Here is a 13590-nt window from a genome sequence, read left to right as displayed (position 1 = left end):
TTGTGCGCGCATGCACGTGAGAGGTGGAGCGAGTGAGAACGAGCGCGGTGTGTTAGTGAAGGCAAGCAGGCAGGCAGAGGAGCAAAGCAGCATCGACTCCGGCCCTAGAGACCAAAGCTACGGTCTCCCCTGTGTCTTCTGGCCAGGGTCGGGGGGCTGGAGCAGGAAGAGTTGACACTGTTTTGCAAGACGGGCTTCACTAGATATAACTTTGCGGTTTTGGTGCTTCTGTGTAGTTTGTGTTGGAACAGCGTAGCCACACACGAGTGCGCATGGGACACCGACCCGATTTATATGTGTAAGCAGTTACAAACAATACCTTTAAGTTGTAGTTTTATTGCCTAAACCTAACGTTTTTTTGCCTAAACCTAAAGAAGTTGTAGTTTTATTGCCTTAACCTAAAGAAGTTGTAGTTTTATTGCCTAATCCTAAATAAGTTATAGTTTTATTGCCTTAACCTAAAGAAGTTGTAGTTTTATTGCCTAATCCTAAAGAAGTTGTAGTTTTATTGCCTTAACCTAAAGAAGCTGCAGTTTTATTGCCTAAACCTAAAGATGTTATAGTTTTATTGCCTTAACCTAAAGAAGTTGTAGTTTTATTGCCTTAACCTAAAGAAGTTGCAGTTTTATTGCCTAAACCTAAAGATGTTATAGTTTTATTGCCTTAACCTAAAGAAGTTGTTGTTTTATTGCCTTAACCTAAAGAAGTTGCAGTTTTATTGCCTAAACCTAAAGATGTTATAGTTTTATTGCCTTAACCTAAAGATGTTATAGTTTTATTGCCTTAACCTAAAGAAGTTGTAGTTTTATTGCCTAATCCTAAAGAAGTTGTAGTTTTGTTGCCTTAACCTAAAGAAGTTGCAGTTTTATTGCCTAATCCTAAAGAAGTTATAGTTTTATTGCCTAATCCTAAAGAAGTTGTAGTTTTGTTGCCCTAACCTAAAGACGTTGTAGTTTTGTTGCCTAAACATCTATGGTGCTTATAGCGTCTGATAACGCTTATTTAATGGCCTTACAACAGTGAAATCGGGTATGAGAGCAGTAAACATACTGGGTTGTTGGCACACTTGTTAATGTTTGTGCACTGAGTGTGAGATGTTTAAAGTCCCCTGTGCATCCGGTTTTGAACAACATGGATGTTTTTACAGTCATGGCATGGGACTCTTTACAAAGTGTGCTTTGGAAAAGGGCAGCAGGAGTCCAGGGATTGCATTAGAGATGACGGCTTTCACAGGCCCCATCATTTCATCTTTCTCACATGTCGCCCACTCCTCTCTTTCCTCCTCCTCCTCTCCGTCCTGAACCAGTGAGGTACAGCTGCCCGCTCTCACGTCATCTTGTTTTCGTCAATCGCTTTCTTCATGGTGTTCTCTCAACGTCATCCTACGAGTTCTTGGTAAACCTCTTTTCATGCACAACAATACTCCTTTTCCCTTGTTGCATTTGTGTTTCCTCGTTGCCAGTTTCTTTTTCAACTTTCCTTTCTTCTGCTTAGCAATCACATCCTCACCTCGTTTTCCCTCACGCCTCCCTTTGTTCTTTGTTCTTTGTTCTTTCTTCTCCTCTCCTTTGACTTCTCATAACTGCCTCTGTTTTGCTCCAGGGATGACAATGGATCATGCTTATTGGTAGCTTCCACTCATCAGATTGGTTCGTAACAGTGCTGTTTTGTGCGCAGAGCTCCAGCACTGCAGGTGTCCTCAGTATATTGCTCTTTATCTCAGCGCTCTGTTGTCGGCCATCTAAACCATTCTGCTGTTAAACTCACGTCTACTCACAACATCCTGTTTGCATCCTGCTGTCTCTCTCTATTTAACTGTCTCTTCATCGGTTGCATCTTTATCTTGTATTATCCTTTTCAATTTACACAACTTCTTCAAACACTCCTCGAAGTGCTCACCCACACACTCAAACACACACACACACACACACCTTTTTTAATCTCTTTGTTTTAATACTTTGTTTCTTTGTCTGAGACGTTATGCACTGTACCTACAGCAGACTTGTAATTGCCTGATTCCCCACTAAACTAGAACTAATACCTGATATTTATGGGATTAATGCAGATGTGCATCGTTAATATTTTTCTCAGTTAGATTAGATATTTAAGAGGATCATAGTGATTAAGAAATGCTTTATATACAACCTTTATATTTGGTTCACGCTCATTGCAGTTGTTCGTGCCATGGTTACTTACACACACACACACACACACACACACACTACAAAACAAGAGAGATACAGTCCTATACACACACACATCCAGCAGGTCCTTGTGCTGAAGGTAATTATGCAGGTTAGATGACAGCTTTTCCATTAAGCCACTCTCCAACAGCCTCTCTTCACTAGTTTGATTGCACTGTAATGACAAAGACCTAATTAGCATGACAAGTATTCTCTCCAGTGATTGGCTAGAGACCAAGAGTTTGTCATTACAATATTCCGATTTTCAAAGGACCCAATGTGTTCCTTTGGGGTTTGTGGAGCTCTTCTGGGACTGCGTGAGTACAGAGTGCACAAGCTTGCCCGAATGTCAAGTTTGTGTATGATAGATTATGAAGAAGATTAAGTCACTGAGGGAGTTTGTGATTGTGTAGTTCAGTACTCAGCCTGCTCTATATTACATAATAACAATAATTAATCTTTGGGGAAATCAAATGCAAATGAGAAAGCCAGATTCTAGCTTCAAGCATACATGTGCACAAATACTCACACACTACAACAAATATCACTTTAAAAAAGCACTTGGTGATTTAAGGGTACATGCCAGATTCATATTCAGAGAAAATTAGCATAATACAGAAAGTACTGTTTACATTATTTACCAAAGAAAAAGAATATAATTGCCCTTTTAATTGGTTTTGTAACACAACATATTGTGTTAAAAGTTTGCCATGTCGTACATAGGAATAAGTTTTGATTGTGGATGTGATTGTTCACAGTTTATTTGCAAACAGGCTTTCAAACTTTTTTTCCGTGGTGTTAAAGTTTTCCTCTGCACTTGCTTTACTCCGCAGATAATAAATGACAGTGTGCTCGCCCTCAGCAATGTGTCGGCTCCAGACAGCCATCCAACTTTTCCTTGCTCTTTTACTCTATTGTCAAGGATTATTTTTCCAGCGCCGTCGTCTGCGTTGAGATGAATGGCAGTGGCTGCATATACTGAATCCTTTTCTTTAGTGCAAGGTTTGTGTAAGATGTATCTGTCGAAGTTGGAAATGGTAACATGTCTGAGTTGCTTTTTCCTACCCTTTTCGTCAAAAGTGACTCTAAAACAGTGCGAGGGCTTTACTAGTGAATGTCCTTTTTCAACCACTTTTGCGGATACGTTGTATTGCCAACCTAAGCAGAATGGATGTTTTTAGTTATTTGTGGATTTACCTTTTTATGCCCGGGACAGCCGTGGCCAGAGGCATTATGTTTTTGGGTTGTCCGTCCCATTCTCATGAACACGATATCGCAGAAACACCTGGAGGAAATTTCTTCAAATTTGACACACTTGGACTCAAGGATGAATTGATTGTTTCATCCTTGTGATTGTTTGAATGAATGAGAATTTGGTGGTCAAAGGTCACCGCGATGTCATAAAACACATTTTTGGTCACAACTCACAACAATTTCTCACCAATGTCTAATAGGATAGAATGATGAAATGATGAGTATGAGTAAAGAAAACCGAAAATATTCACATTTATGAAGCTGGAATCAGAGATGACTTTTCTTTCGTAAAAATTACTCAATCCGATTAATAGATTATCAAAAATTGTTAGCATTTAATTTAATAGATGACAACTAATCGATTAATTGTTGCAACTCTAATATGGACTTGGCTTTACATATTTGTTTCTGTCATTTTCTGTGAATAGGGGGTTGGGTTTAACTCTTTATCCACTGTTAATATTATGTAACCCTGCATAATGGAAATGTAGTGTGTAGTAGTGTGTACATCTTAACACTTCATAGACCACGAATTAAGCATATCAACTACAATAAGTGCTTCCATACCAGCACAACACCCAAAGATGGTGGTTTTGAAATCAGTGTAGTTTCAGTTATCCTTACACCTTGACCACAGGGTAGTCCTTAATCGTCCAGGAATTTAAAGAAGTAGGTCACCACGGTGTTCAGTTTCTATTCACCCTAATGTCAGTTGACCCACCAGTGTTAAACGTGAGACAACAGCCAGTGCAGTCAGTGCATGACTGGGCTGAATGGTTAGATAGACCAGAGACTGACAGCATGAGGCAAACGATTCTGTCCCCTCTGCTGAAACGAGAACAACTCTTTAGCTGTAATGCAAAGTGCTAGATTTAAGTGAAGCTGGGCTTAGTATCCAGACTGTGAAGCATGTTAGAGAGAGAGCACACCTAAGCTATTGTCACCTACAAAATCAAACCTGGAACGCCTACAGAACAATCATACTGACCCAGCCAAAACCAGATCTGAATCCCCTCTTATAAAATGTTCCAACTTTGAGTGAGCTTGAGCAAATCTGCAACGAAGAATGAGAGAGAATCCCCCAAATCCAGATCTGCTACAACGGTGCGGACATATTCCAAGAAGAATCAAACCTTTAATTGCTGCCAAAATATTCAGCCTCCCTGTATTTACTCAGAGACTGAAAAAGAAATGATGCGTGTATGCAATTTGCTGCAATTTCAAGAAATTATGTTGCTTGAAAAGTGTGTTGACAAAAAGTCTTAATTTGGAATTCAGTGTGCGATACCAGGAATAACTGGAAATGACACTTTGTTGGAAGAGTTTCTGAAAGTAATATATGTGCGTGCGTGATCTTATCTTATATTATATATATATATATATATATATAATATATATATATATATATATATTATATATATATAATATATATATATATATATATATTATATATATATTATATATATAATATATATATATAATATATATATTATATATAATATATATAATATATATATTATATATATAAATAAATAATTTTATTGCAAATTAATCATGTATTATACATTCACAATATGTGCATTATATATTTGCAATTTTTTTCTTGTAATTTATACACCCAGTGGTACATACAGAACAGAAGAGTAAGATAGAAAAATTAGTAAATAGAAAAACAAAACAACACACGTATATACATATACACACATTGACATATACATACATGGACATAAGCATATCCACACGTGCACATATACACACACATATACATACATACACACACATACACCTACACATACATATATAGTATACACATACATACACATAGTCCATATATGCCTACACATGTGAAAATATACACATACACATATTATACGCACATCAACAATCACACACATACATACAGATACATACATACATACATACAAAAAAAAAAAAAAAAATAGAAATAAAAGTGTTAAAGAATATGAGCAGCTCATTTACTGTCAGTAAATTCTTTATTACCCAAAAAGATGACTTGGAGACACTTCCTCTGGGTGGTAACCTAACTGTAATTTTTCACTTCTCTTTGTCCCTCTACAGTTGGCCCTGGAGGACCCGGTGCACAGCGTCTCTCTGCAGCAGTATGTCTATGAGAAGCTGAAGGCGCAGCAGGCCATGATGGGGGACCAGGGCTTCGGGGTCCTGATGGAGACCGTGGACACAGAGCTCGTCAGGCAGCTCCAGGAGTTCCTCCAAGGCCTCTGAATCTTCAACCCTTTTACTACCTTACACAAACATCTTTGCCTAATGCTACCCTCCCATGCACCCCCTGTTGTTGAAAAATGTACCGGAAAGGCTAATAATCTGCCCGACATGTGGACTCTTAATCCAACCCTTCCCAACCTCTACCCATGCTATGCCTTATCTATATTTAAACCTAGCCTTGTCGACTGTCCTCAGCTAACACCCCCGTCCCTTTCTCTATTATCTGGATTCCCTTTTTTATCAAGACGGGGTCTATGTGGGTACTTAAAACCATGTCAAAGTACCTTCACACCCACATAAAAAACATCACCACACTAGAGCTTCCACTCAATTGTTCTAGTTTCTTCTCTTTCTATGGTTTTTAAGGTGGAATGGGTAGAAAATTGGACGAATGGTAGAAAAGTTGGGGGGTTTGAGGAGTGTAAAGGAGAAAAAAAATCACCTGCAGGTGCCAGAGCGGGAGCCTCGGACTATTTTCTACGGAGAAACGTACAGATCGTAGCAGAAACGTGGATGAACCGTACCTAAAGGACCTAAAGCAGTGTTTACAGAATCTATTCTTAAAAAGAGAGAAAAAAGAAATGTAATTTTGTATGTATGTAAAGTACGGATGATATTCTGCATGATGATATTTTAGTTTGTTTTTACTTTGTGTTAATTTCTCTTCCATTTAAAAAAATAATGATTTTGTCATAACCAGAGGTCAAGTTGAAGTAACTACTGAGAGAGTGTTTTGAGTTGGGTTAGAGGGAATTTTGCTTTGACTGTAAAATGGGTGATTTTTAAATGGTTGATTTGTAAGAGTGCTGAACCACATTATGTATATACATACTGCTGCTAATCAATGGTGTGTCAGAGCACTTTAATAACCAAAAACTGTTTCATGTTTTCATCTTTCTCTCAATGGTACATCTTCTCACATCATTAAGACCCTCATGAACCGTTGCCATATTTCATGTCTCACTGCTAACTTGTACAAAATACTGACTGACTGCAAACGTAACATGCCATAAGGTTCTGTCTTTACAATTTAATTTGACGAATTCTGACCTATAGTGGCTGTTAAGGAAGTCCCATCTGGAGCCACTGTGAGTTTATGAGTCAAAATACATTGTGTTGCGTTAAAGCTGTCCTGCTGCCCTACCGATTTTTCTGATTTGACCAATCATTGATGACTTTTTAGTGGTAGAGATGAAGCTTTGATATATTTAATTTGACAAAGAGAACCAGTTTTTCCAGTAGTTTTTCTCGAAACGATTATTTGGAAGTTTGGCAAACCTATATTATAAAGAAAAAAAAGTAAATGACTGAATCTTGGCACCAAAGTTCTTGCATGAATACATTTAAGTAACGTGGCTCTGTTTCATGCAAGAATCCAAAATGTGATTGAAGAAAAATATCTATAAAGAGAGAAAAGGTGATTTACTTTTGGTCACCCTTCCTTTATAATCTATTCTTCTGGAATTTATGGATTAATCTGGTTTTCTTTGCTCTCATTAGGTTGGTCAACCTCCCTTCGGAAGGAGATAATCCTGACCCTAGCTCCTTTGACACTGTGATAGAGTTGAGTAGCAGTCAGAGTTACGGCCTTATGCTTTCAGCCTTACCTATCCTCGAAACTCAGAAGAGCTTTCTGACTATTATGTTCATTTCTTAACTAGTTAAACAGTAGATGATTTCTGTGCTCTTATTCTGTTAATGACTGCAGTTATGAAGTTTAGAAAACGTAACACAAAATACAGTAGAGAGATGTTTTTGGGGTTATAAAGTTGGTTACGCGTTGATGGGAAATAACCCTTGTTGCTTTTTCCAAAGCATTCAATAAAATGCAGTAATCAGCCAAAATATTAGTCTGTGTATTTCCATTACTGATTTGATGATGCATGTAACTGAGTAACTTTTAGAGTCCTTGATATTGTTACAAAGTATGTTTATCTGCTGTCCACTTCTTAGGAGTGTGTTTATTTCAAGCTAATTAGACCACCATAGCACTGGCACTGACATGAAGTTTAATAACTGACTGACGGACTTGAAGACGGACTGTTACCCTGGATACCGCAACCATAGATAACCATAGAGGAGTAATTGCAATAATTGGAAAAATGTCTACCCACTCAAAGGGAGGGAAAGTCATTTAACGGTAATGGAGAAGACTAGAGTCTACTGGTTCTGTAAGAATGTACTTTAGGGCCTCTCACACAGAACGCTGTTTGAGCTGCGCTCGCCGCTGGGTTCGCTGCTTGCTGCGCCCCAAAGTTCAACTCACGCTTTGCTCGATGCAGCGAAAAGCCATTGTGGCGCCCCGCAAGTCATTGTAAATCAATGGTTTCAGAGCGTAGAGTTGACCTTGTCGTGTTCTGTGTGAAAGGCACAGTGGTTCTTTCATCAAAATGCTAATATCAGCATTGCTAACATGCACATAATGGCAATATTAACCTGATGTTTCGCAGGTATAATGTATTGCTGAGGCTGATGGGAATGTCATTAGTTTTGATCATAAATCAAAGTACAAGACAAAAATATGACCCCATGATGCTGCTACATGAAAAGTTGAGTTGATGATAACCAAAGTGATTACAGCCCATCCTATATGTGTGTACCAAATTTCGTGACAGTTCTCTGTAAACCATAAATGTCAGACTCGAGGTGGCATTAGAGGAAAAGTCAGGGGATCACCAAAGTAATTAGGATACGTGTGGACCATTAATGTCGGTAAAAAAAATATTACATGGCAATACTTTCAATAGTTGTTTAGATATTTTAGTCTAGATCAAAGTGATAGACCAACCAACCAACTATTTGTGCGTACTTTGCAAGGAGTGCTACGGTACGTATACTAAAAGTAAAAAGTATGTGATTTGGAACGCAGCTATTAGCTAAAAACTAATTGTAAAAAAATCTGTGCATGTGCTGGGTGAGGTGAGCTTGCTGGTTTAATTTCTCCTACAGCTACATTACTACTGCCACAATTATTAATATAGTTGTTTTTCATCTGTCTTTACCACTTACAAGAAACTATTGGATGTTACACAGTAGAAATGAATGTGTTGTTCAACAAAAGACTACCACTTATTTTGACGGAACAAAAGAGCAATATTGCTTTCTCCATACATTGTATTGCTCTCAGGGAATTCTCTAATTGCTGCAATAGTCAGCAAAAGTTGCAGTATAAACAGACTTATTTTAATGGTTACATAGTATGTAGCTGCTCAGTAACTGCACGCTCTACAAAACAAATAAATGTACACTTTCCCAACAGACTGACAACTTCTCTCTTACTGTAAGTTTGGCTACAGACTGCTAAAGGACAAGAAAACAAAGGCAGCAGTGGCGAGCATCGACCCATTTGTCTTAAGTGCTCGAGAATAAATGTACTTCTGGCAACAGGTCACTTCAGTGCATGGCTTATAAAGTGCAAAGAAACGATTAAGGATTCTTCACTTCCCTCCCTGCTTTTTCTTCCTCCCCAAAACACTATTAATCCAACGGACTCGGCCATTCATCTTTCATCCTCACTCCTATTACACTAGTGTAGTCCTTTTAGAGACAGATAAGAGCCACAGGTAGACTATCGGCGAGGCTTTGTGTTAATTATCCCGTGGAATGCATGACAGAGGAGAGCAGGAGGATTAACTCTAATCTATAACATGCTTCATTCTTCATTGGATTAGTTCCCCCACTTAAATGATTATCATTTCACAGCAGCATGTTCCTCTCTCCAACTCTCTCCTTTGGGTAGTTGTTAAATGTTCTTATTGATCATTTAAAGACGTTTGTCAATGCACTTCCCAGGATTACCTCAGTGTTTTTAATTAACATTTTCTGCATGTGGAAAGTTAACCATCAATAGCAAAATAAAAGCTATAAATGGAGCTTTTTCCAAGTTCTTCCCCTTAACTGTTCAGTCATCCTTGGTGTGGAGATGCTCTCCAAAAAGAGAGGGTTAGTAGTAAAAATAAAGAAATATACACTATGTTGTAATGTTGAAACTACTATTTTGGCATTTTAAGTTACTACGAGGAACTTTTAACTGGTTATGAAACAGTCTCAATTAAATACCGATGCCTCTATATGAGATCATCAGCGAGAACATTGGCTATTTATATGGTTATTCTTAATGCTTGTCATCGGTGCCACCGGGACAGAGTCATGCAGGTTCACCAAACACTCCAGTGGGGCCTCCGGCAGCGACCAGCCCACCGCGGACAGACCCAGATCCAGCTTCGCTGCCGCCTTCAACCTGCAGTCAGAGCTCCTGCGGGAGGTGGACAGCTCTAAGCTGGCAGCAGGGGCTCCTCCTCCTCTGGCCATGAGCAGAGCTTCACCTCGCTGCTCCGCCAGTCCCCGCTGGGTACCAACACCAACACCACGCTGCTGGAGGCCCAGGCTGTATTGCTGGGCCCGCTGGAGGGAAGGGAGGCACAGGAGAACCAGAATCAGGACTGTGTGCGGCAGATTTTCAGACCCTGGTACAGTATAATGAGAGTTTTTCTAAAAGGACTCTGGTGCTTAGAAACAATACCGCTTTTGTCCACAGGGACCGCCAAAATCAACATGAAATTAAAGTTCCTCATAGCAGCTTTAATATACAATAGACATTGAAAACTTTACCTATAGCTGGCAAAACTATTTAGGCAAGCATTTAAAGGAATTGTTTGACATTTTGGGATACACGCATATTTGCTTTCTTGCCGGAGGTTAGATGAGAAGATTGATCCCAGTTATCTGTCACACTGATATGATTAGGGTATTAATCATGTCGTCTAACTCTCGGCAAGAAGGCAATTCCCAAACTGTTCATTTAATACTTTTTGTCTGAAACCTGAGATTTCCCTATCCACCACACCACCATTCAAAATGTCTCTCACTTTGTGAAGGAAACAGCACTTCAAGTAATGACTTCTTGATTCTATTTCTCCAAATGAATATGCTGTATAAGTATAGCTTGCCACACTTTTATCGTAGATGCTGTGTATCAATGTAACAATCCTGTTGAGTCAATGCAGTTGACGTGTACCCAAATATTGGTGATATCTCTACAGACGGAACATCAATCCATAGTTTGCCCTTGACAGTGTTTGAGGATCTCTGTGCTATTTACTAGGAATCCTGTTTGTTTTGTCGTGTTGAACAACTGCAGACTGTTCACAGATACCTGTTGTTGTCTTTCCCTCTGACATCCATACGTCTGTCTCCTCAACCACTGGTCAATGAGTAGCATCAGCAAGTTTGCCCACATCGATCCCTAACACTCCTGCCAAACATCTCTCAAAGTCACTGAAATCGTTTCATTGAGCCGTCGAGGCTAAAAACAGACCATTCTCACGTGTGCTTGACTTATTATGCTTATTTTCAGGTGCATACTTGTATTTTTTTTTTTTTTTTTTTTTTTTTTACCAGAACATGTTTACATGATTTAATGTTCAAAAAATGCTTTATTTTTCTCATGCAGCACCTCTTCTCACCCGCTGTCTGAAACGTTCCGAGCTCCTCCCCTCCCAAAAAGCCCAGTCTGCTCTGATTGGTCAGCTGGCCCACTCTGTTGTGATTGGTCAACCAAACCAAACTCTCTGGGACAGCTCCAGCTACGCTCTAACTAACTTTTTTTGAGGGCATGCCAAACAAGCCGTTATGCAAATGTGTAACTTGGTGACATCACCATGTTAAAGAAGAAAAGGCGGAACTTCAAGCAAGGCAGTTCAGGAGCAGTGTTTCTGTGGGAGAGAGTAAAACTCCCTTTGGCGTGCACTTTGCGTTTTGTAACTTTGCAGACCTTTTATGTGCACAAAAAAAACATAACACACTAAAGGAAAGAGAAAAAGCACAAAGGCATAATAGGTCCCCTTTAAAATAAATGTATAATGACAAGTGAAATGTTTTACAGATCATACCTGTGAACAAGCTCTTGCTTTACTTTGAATATGTCCTTCCTTTCCGGTGCTTTGACAATTACCTGTCATTCTGATTGTGTGGAGGGCTTTTGTAAGCTGCTATAACAGGAAAGTATCAGTGACAGCGTGTGGGTGAGTGCCTATTTGTCTCAGTGTATTGATTCTGATTAGAAGTGGCGGCTCTTGTTCCAAGCATGTGCAATCATTACGTGGCCATACACGTAGGCGTATTGGTACCACGGGTATTCAAGCTTGAATGTCCCCCCTGTGCACCTGTATTTGTGTGCGTGACATCTTGCCCATGTTAGTCACTAAAGAGTGTTACAGGAATATGAAAAGTCCACTGATTAAAGTGTCACTCTTTGGCCCACTCATTAATGAGTTTAGTAGGGTTGTATGGAGGCAACTAACAATGGCTTTTAAACTCCTTAACCATTCTCACTCTATTCAAACAGCACTGACATGAGGCTGATGTTATGCATTAATGGCAGCATGTGGTGTGTTTATGTTTACTGTTAACATATGAAGCCAGGTGTTACTTAAAGTTCATAAAAAAGGTTAGAATTAAAGCTTCAGTAGGCAGAAAGTTTTTAGCATCATTGGGCAAAAATTCCATAACATCCTTTCAGCATATTGTAATTCAAGTGTTTGGAGAGATAACTAGACTTCTGCACCTCCTCATGGCTCTGTTTTCAGGCTTTAAAAAATCTAGCCCGTGACAGGAGACTTTGGCCAATCACAGGTCATTTCAGAGAGCGAGCGTTCCTATTGAGCGTTCCTATTGGCTGTGCTTCAGCTGGTGGGCGGTGCTTGGTATTTCCTTCCTCGAAATGATAATTAATTGATGGACAGACAAACAATTTTTATGAATGATTAATCATTTACATTTAAAGTCATTTTTCAGGCAAATATACGCAACATACCTTAGTTCCTTTGTCTTATGCGATAATAAACTGAATATAATTGGGGTTTGGTGTGTTGGTCAACAACAAGCAATTTAATAACCTCACCTTGGGGTTTTAGGGTATTTTAATAGGTAATAAATTAAAGTAATTCACTATTTTCATTTCATTCATTTGTCAGATGAAAAGTTTAATTAATTGATTGATTGCAAAAATATTTGGCAGATTAATCTGCACTAAAATGAATGATAGTAAAGCCCTACTTTTGTGCACTCAGGGCTGTAAAATTGAAGTCCTTGAGGGCTCTTTTGGGAAGCATTTGACACTCATCCAAATGCCTAACAGAAGCAGTAAATGCTTCCATATATCACCATCATTACGAGTGAAAAAATGCTGTCACACAACTTGCTCTTTGCACCAGGCACAGCCATCAGCAGTATCTCGGCATAACCGAATGCAAATAAATATTTGATGAAAAAATGAAATCATCTGGTGATGAGGGAGTACAACAGAAATACAATTTTATATTCTGTAGGAAGACGGAACACAGAAAATGGAGTCGCTCTCTGAATCTACCTCTCATCTCAGAGTATTACAGTATTTATTATGCTGCAGGCTGTTGGGGAATGCAGCCAATACTAATCAGACAGGTGGGCACTAGGTGTTCCTCTGGTAATAATGTAGTCTGTCTCAGTCTCGTCTCCCGCCTACTCATATAGTGTAGACAAGTAGCCCAATCAGATTAGTGACACATGTTCTCCCTTTTATCACCACAGTGTCACTTGTCTCAGGAATATGATGACTCAGCACTTCTTGAGGTGATGCCGCGGGCTGCATATCAACCCTCAGTAACTAAAATATGTCTGTAGCATCGAATATCAAGAACTGTCAAATATCTAAAGTGACGCTGATGTGCTCTGTCAGATTTTTCGTCCTATGATATCATTCTGTGATCAAATATTTTTGATGTAAATCAGGAAATTGCTCATTTTAGACAATTTATCATTCAGGCGAATATCTTGTGTGGCTGCGTGTCTTTAGACAACACTATTCACTGTTGGACTGACTGAAAAACTTCACAATCTAAAACAGTGGAAATAGCATATTGGTATCAGC

General features: G+C 39.0%; 1 protein-coding gene across 1 annotated transcript in view; it reads left to right on the top strand.

The window, feature by feature from the left end:
- Positions 1-7526, top strand: part of ipo11 (importin 11) — a 151329-nt gene extending 143803 nt beyond the window's left edge. The window contains exon 30 of the mRNA XM_037777373.1: positions 5517-7526. Within this exon, the coding sequence (XP_037633301.1) occupies positions 5517-5681 (165 nt within the window). The 3' untranslated portion in view covers positions 5682-7526. The remainder of the gene's footprint in view (positions 1-5516) is intronic.
- The last annotated feature ends 6064 nt before the right edge of the window (positions 7527-13590 follow it).

This window comes from Sebastes umbrosus, chromosome 8 (assembly GCF_015220745.1).
Source record: "Sebastes umbrosus isolate fSebUmb1 chromosome 8, fSebUmb1.pri, whole genome shotgun sequence".
Classification (NCBI taxonomy): Eukaryota; Metazoa; Chordata; class Actinopteri; order Perciformes; family Sebastidae; genus Sebastes; species Sebastes umbrosus.
Note: the sequence above shows the minus strand (reverse complement) of the source record. Positions and strands in the feature narration are given on the sequence as shown.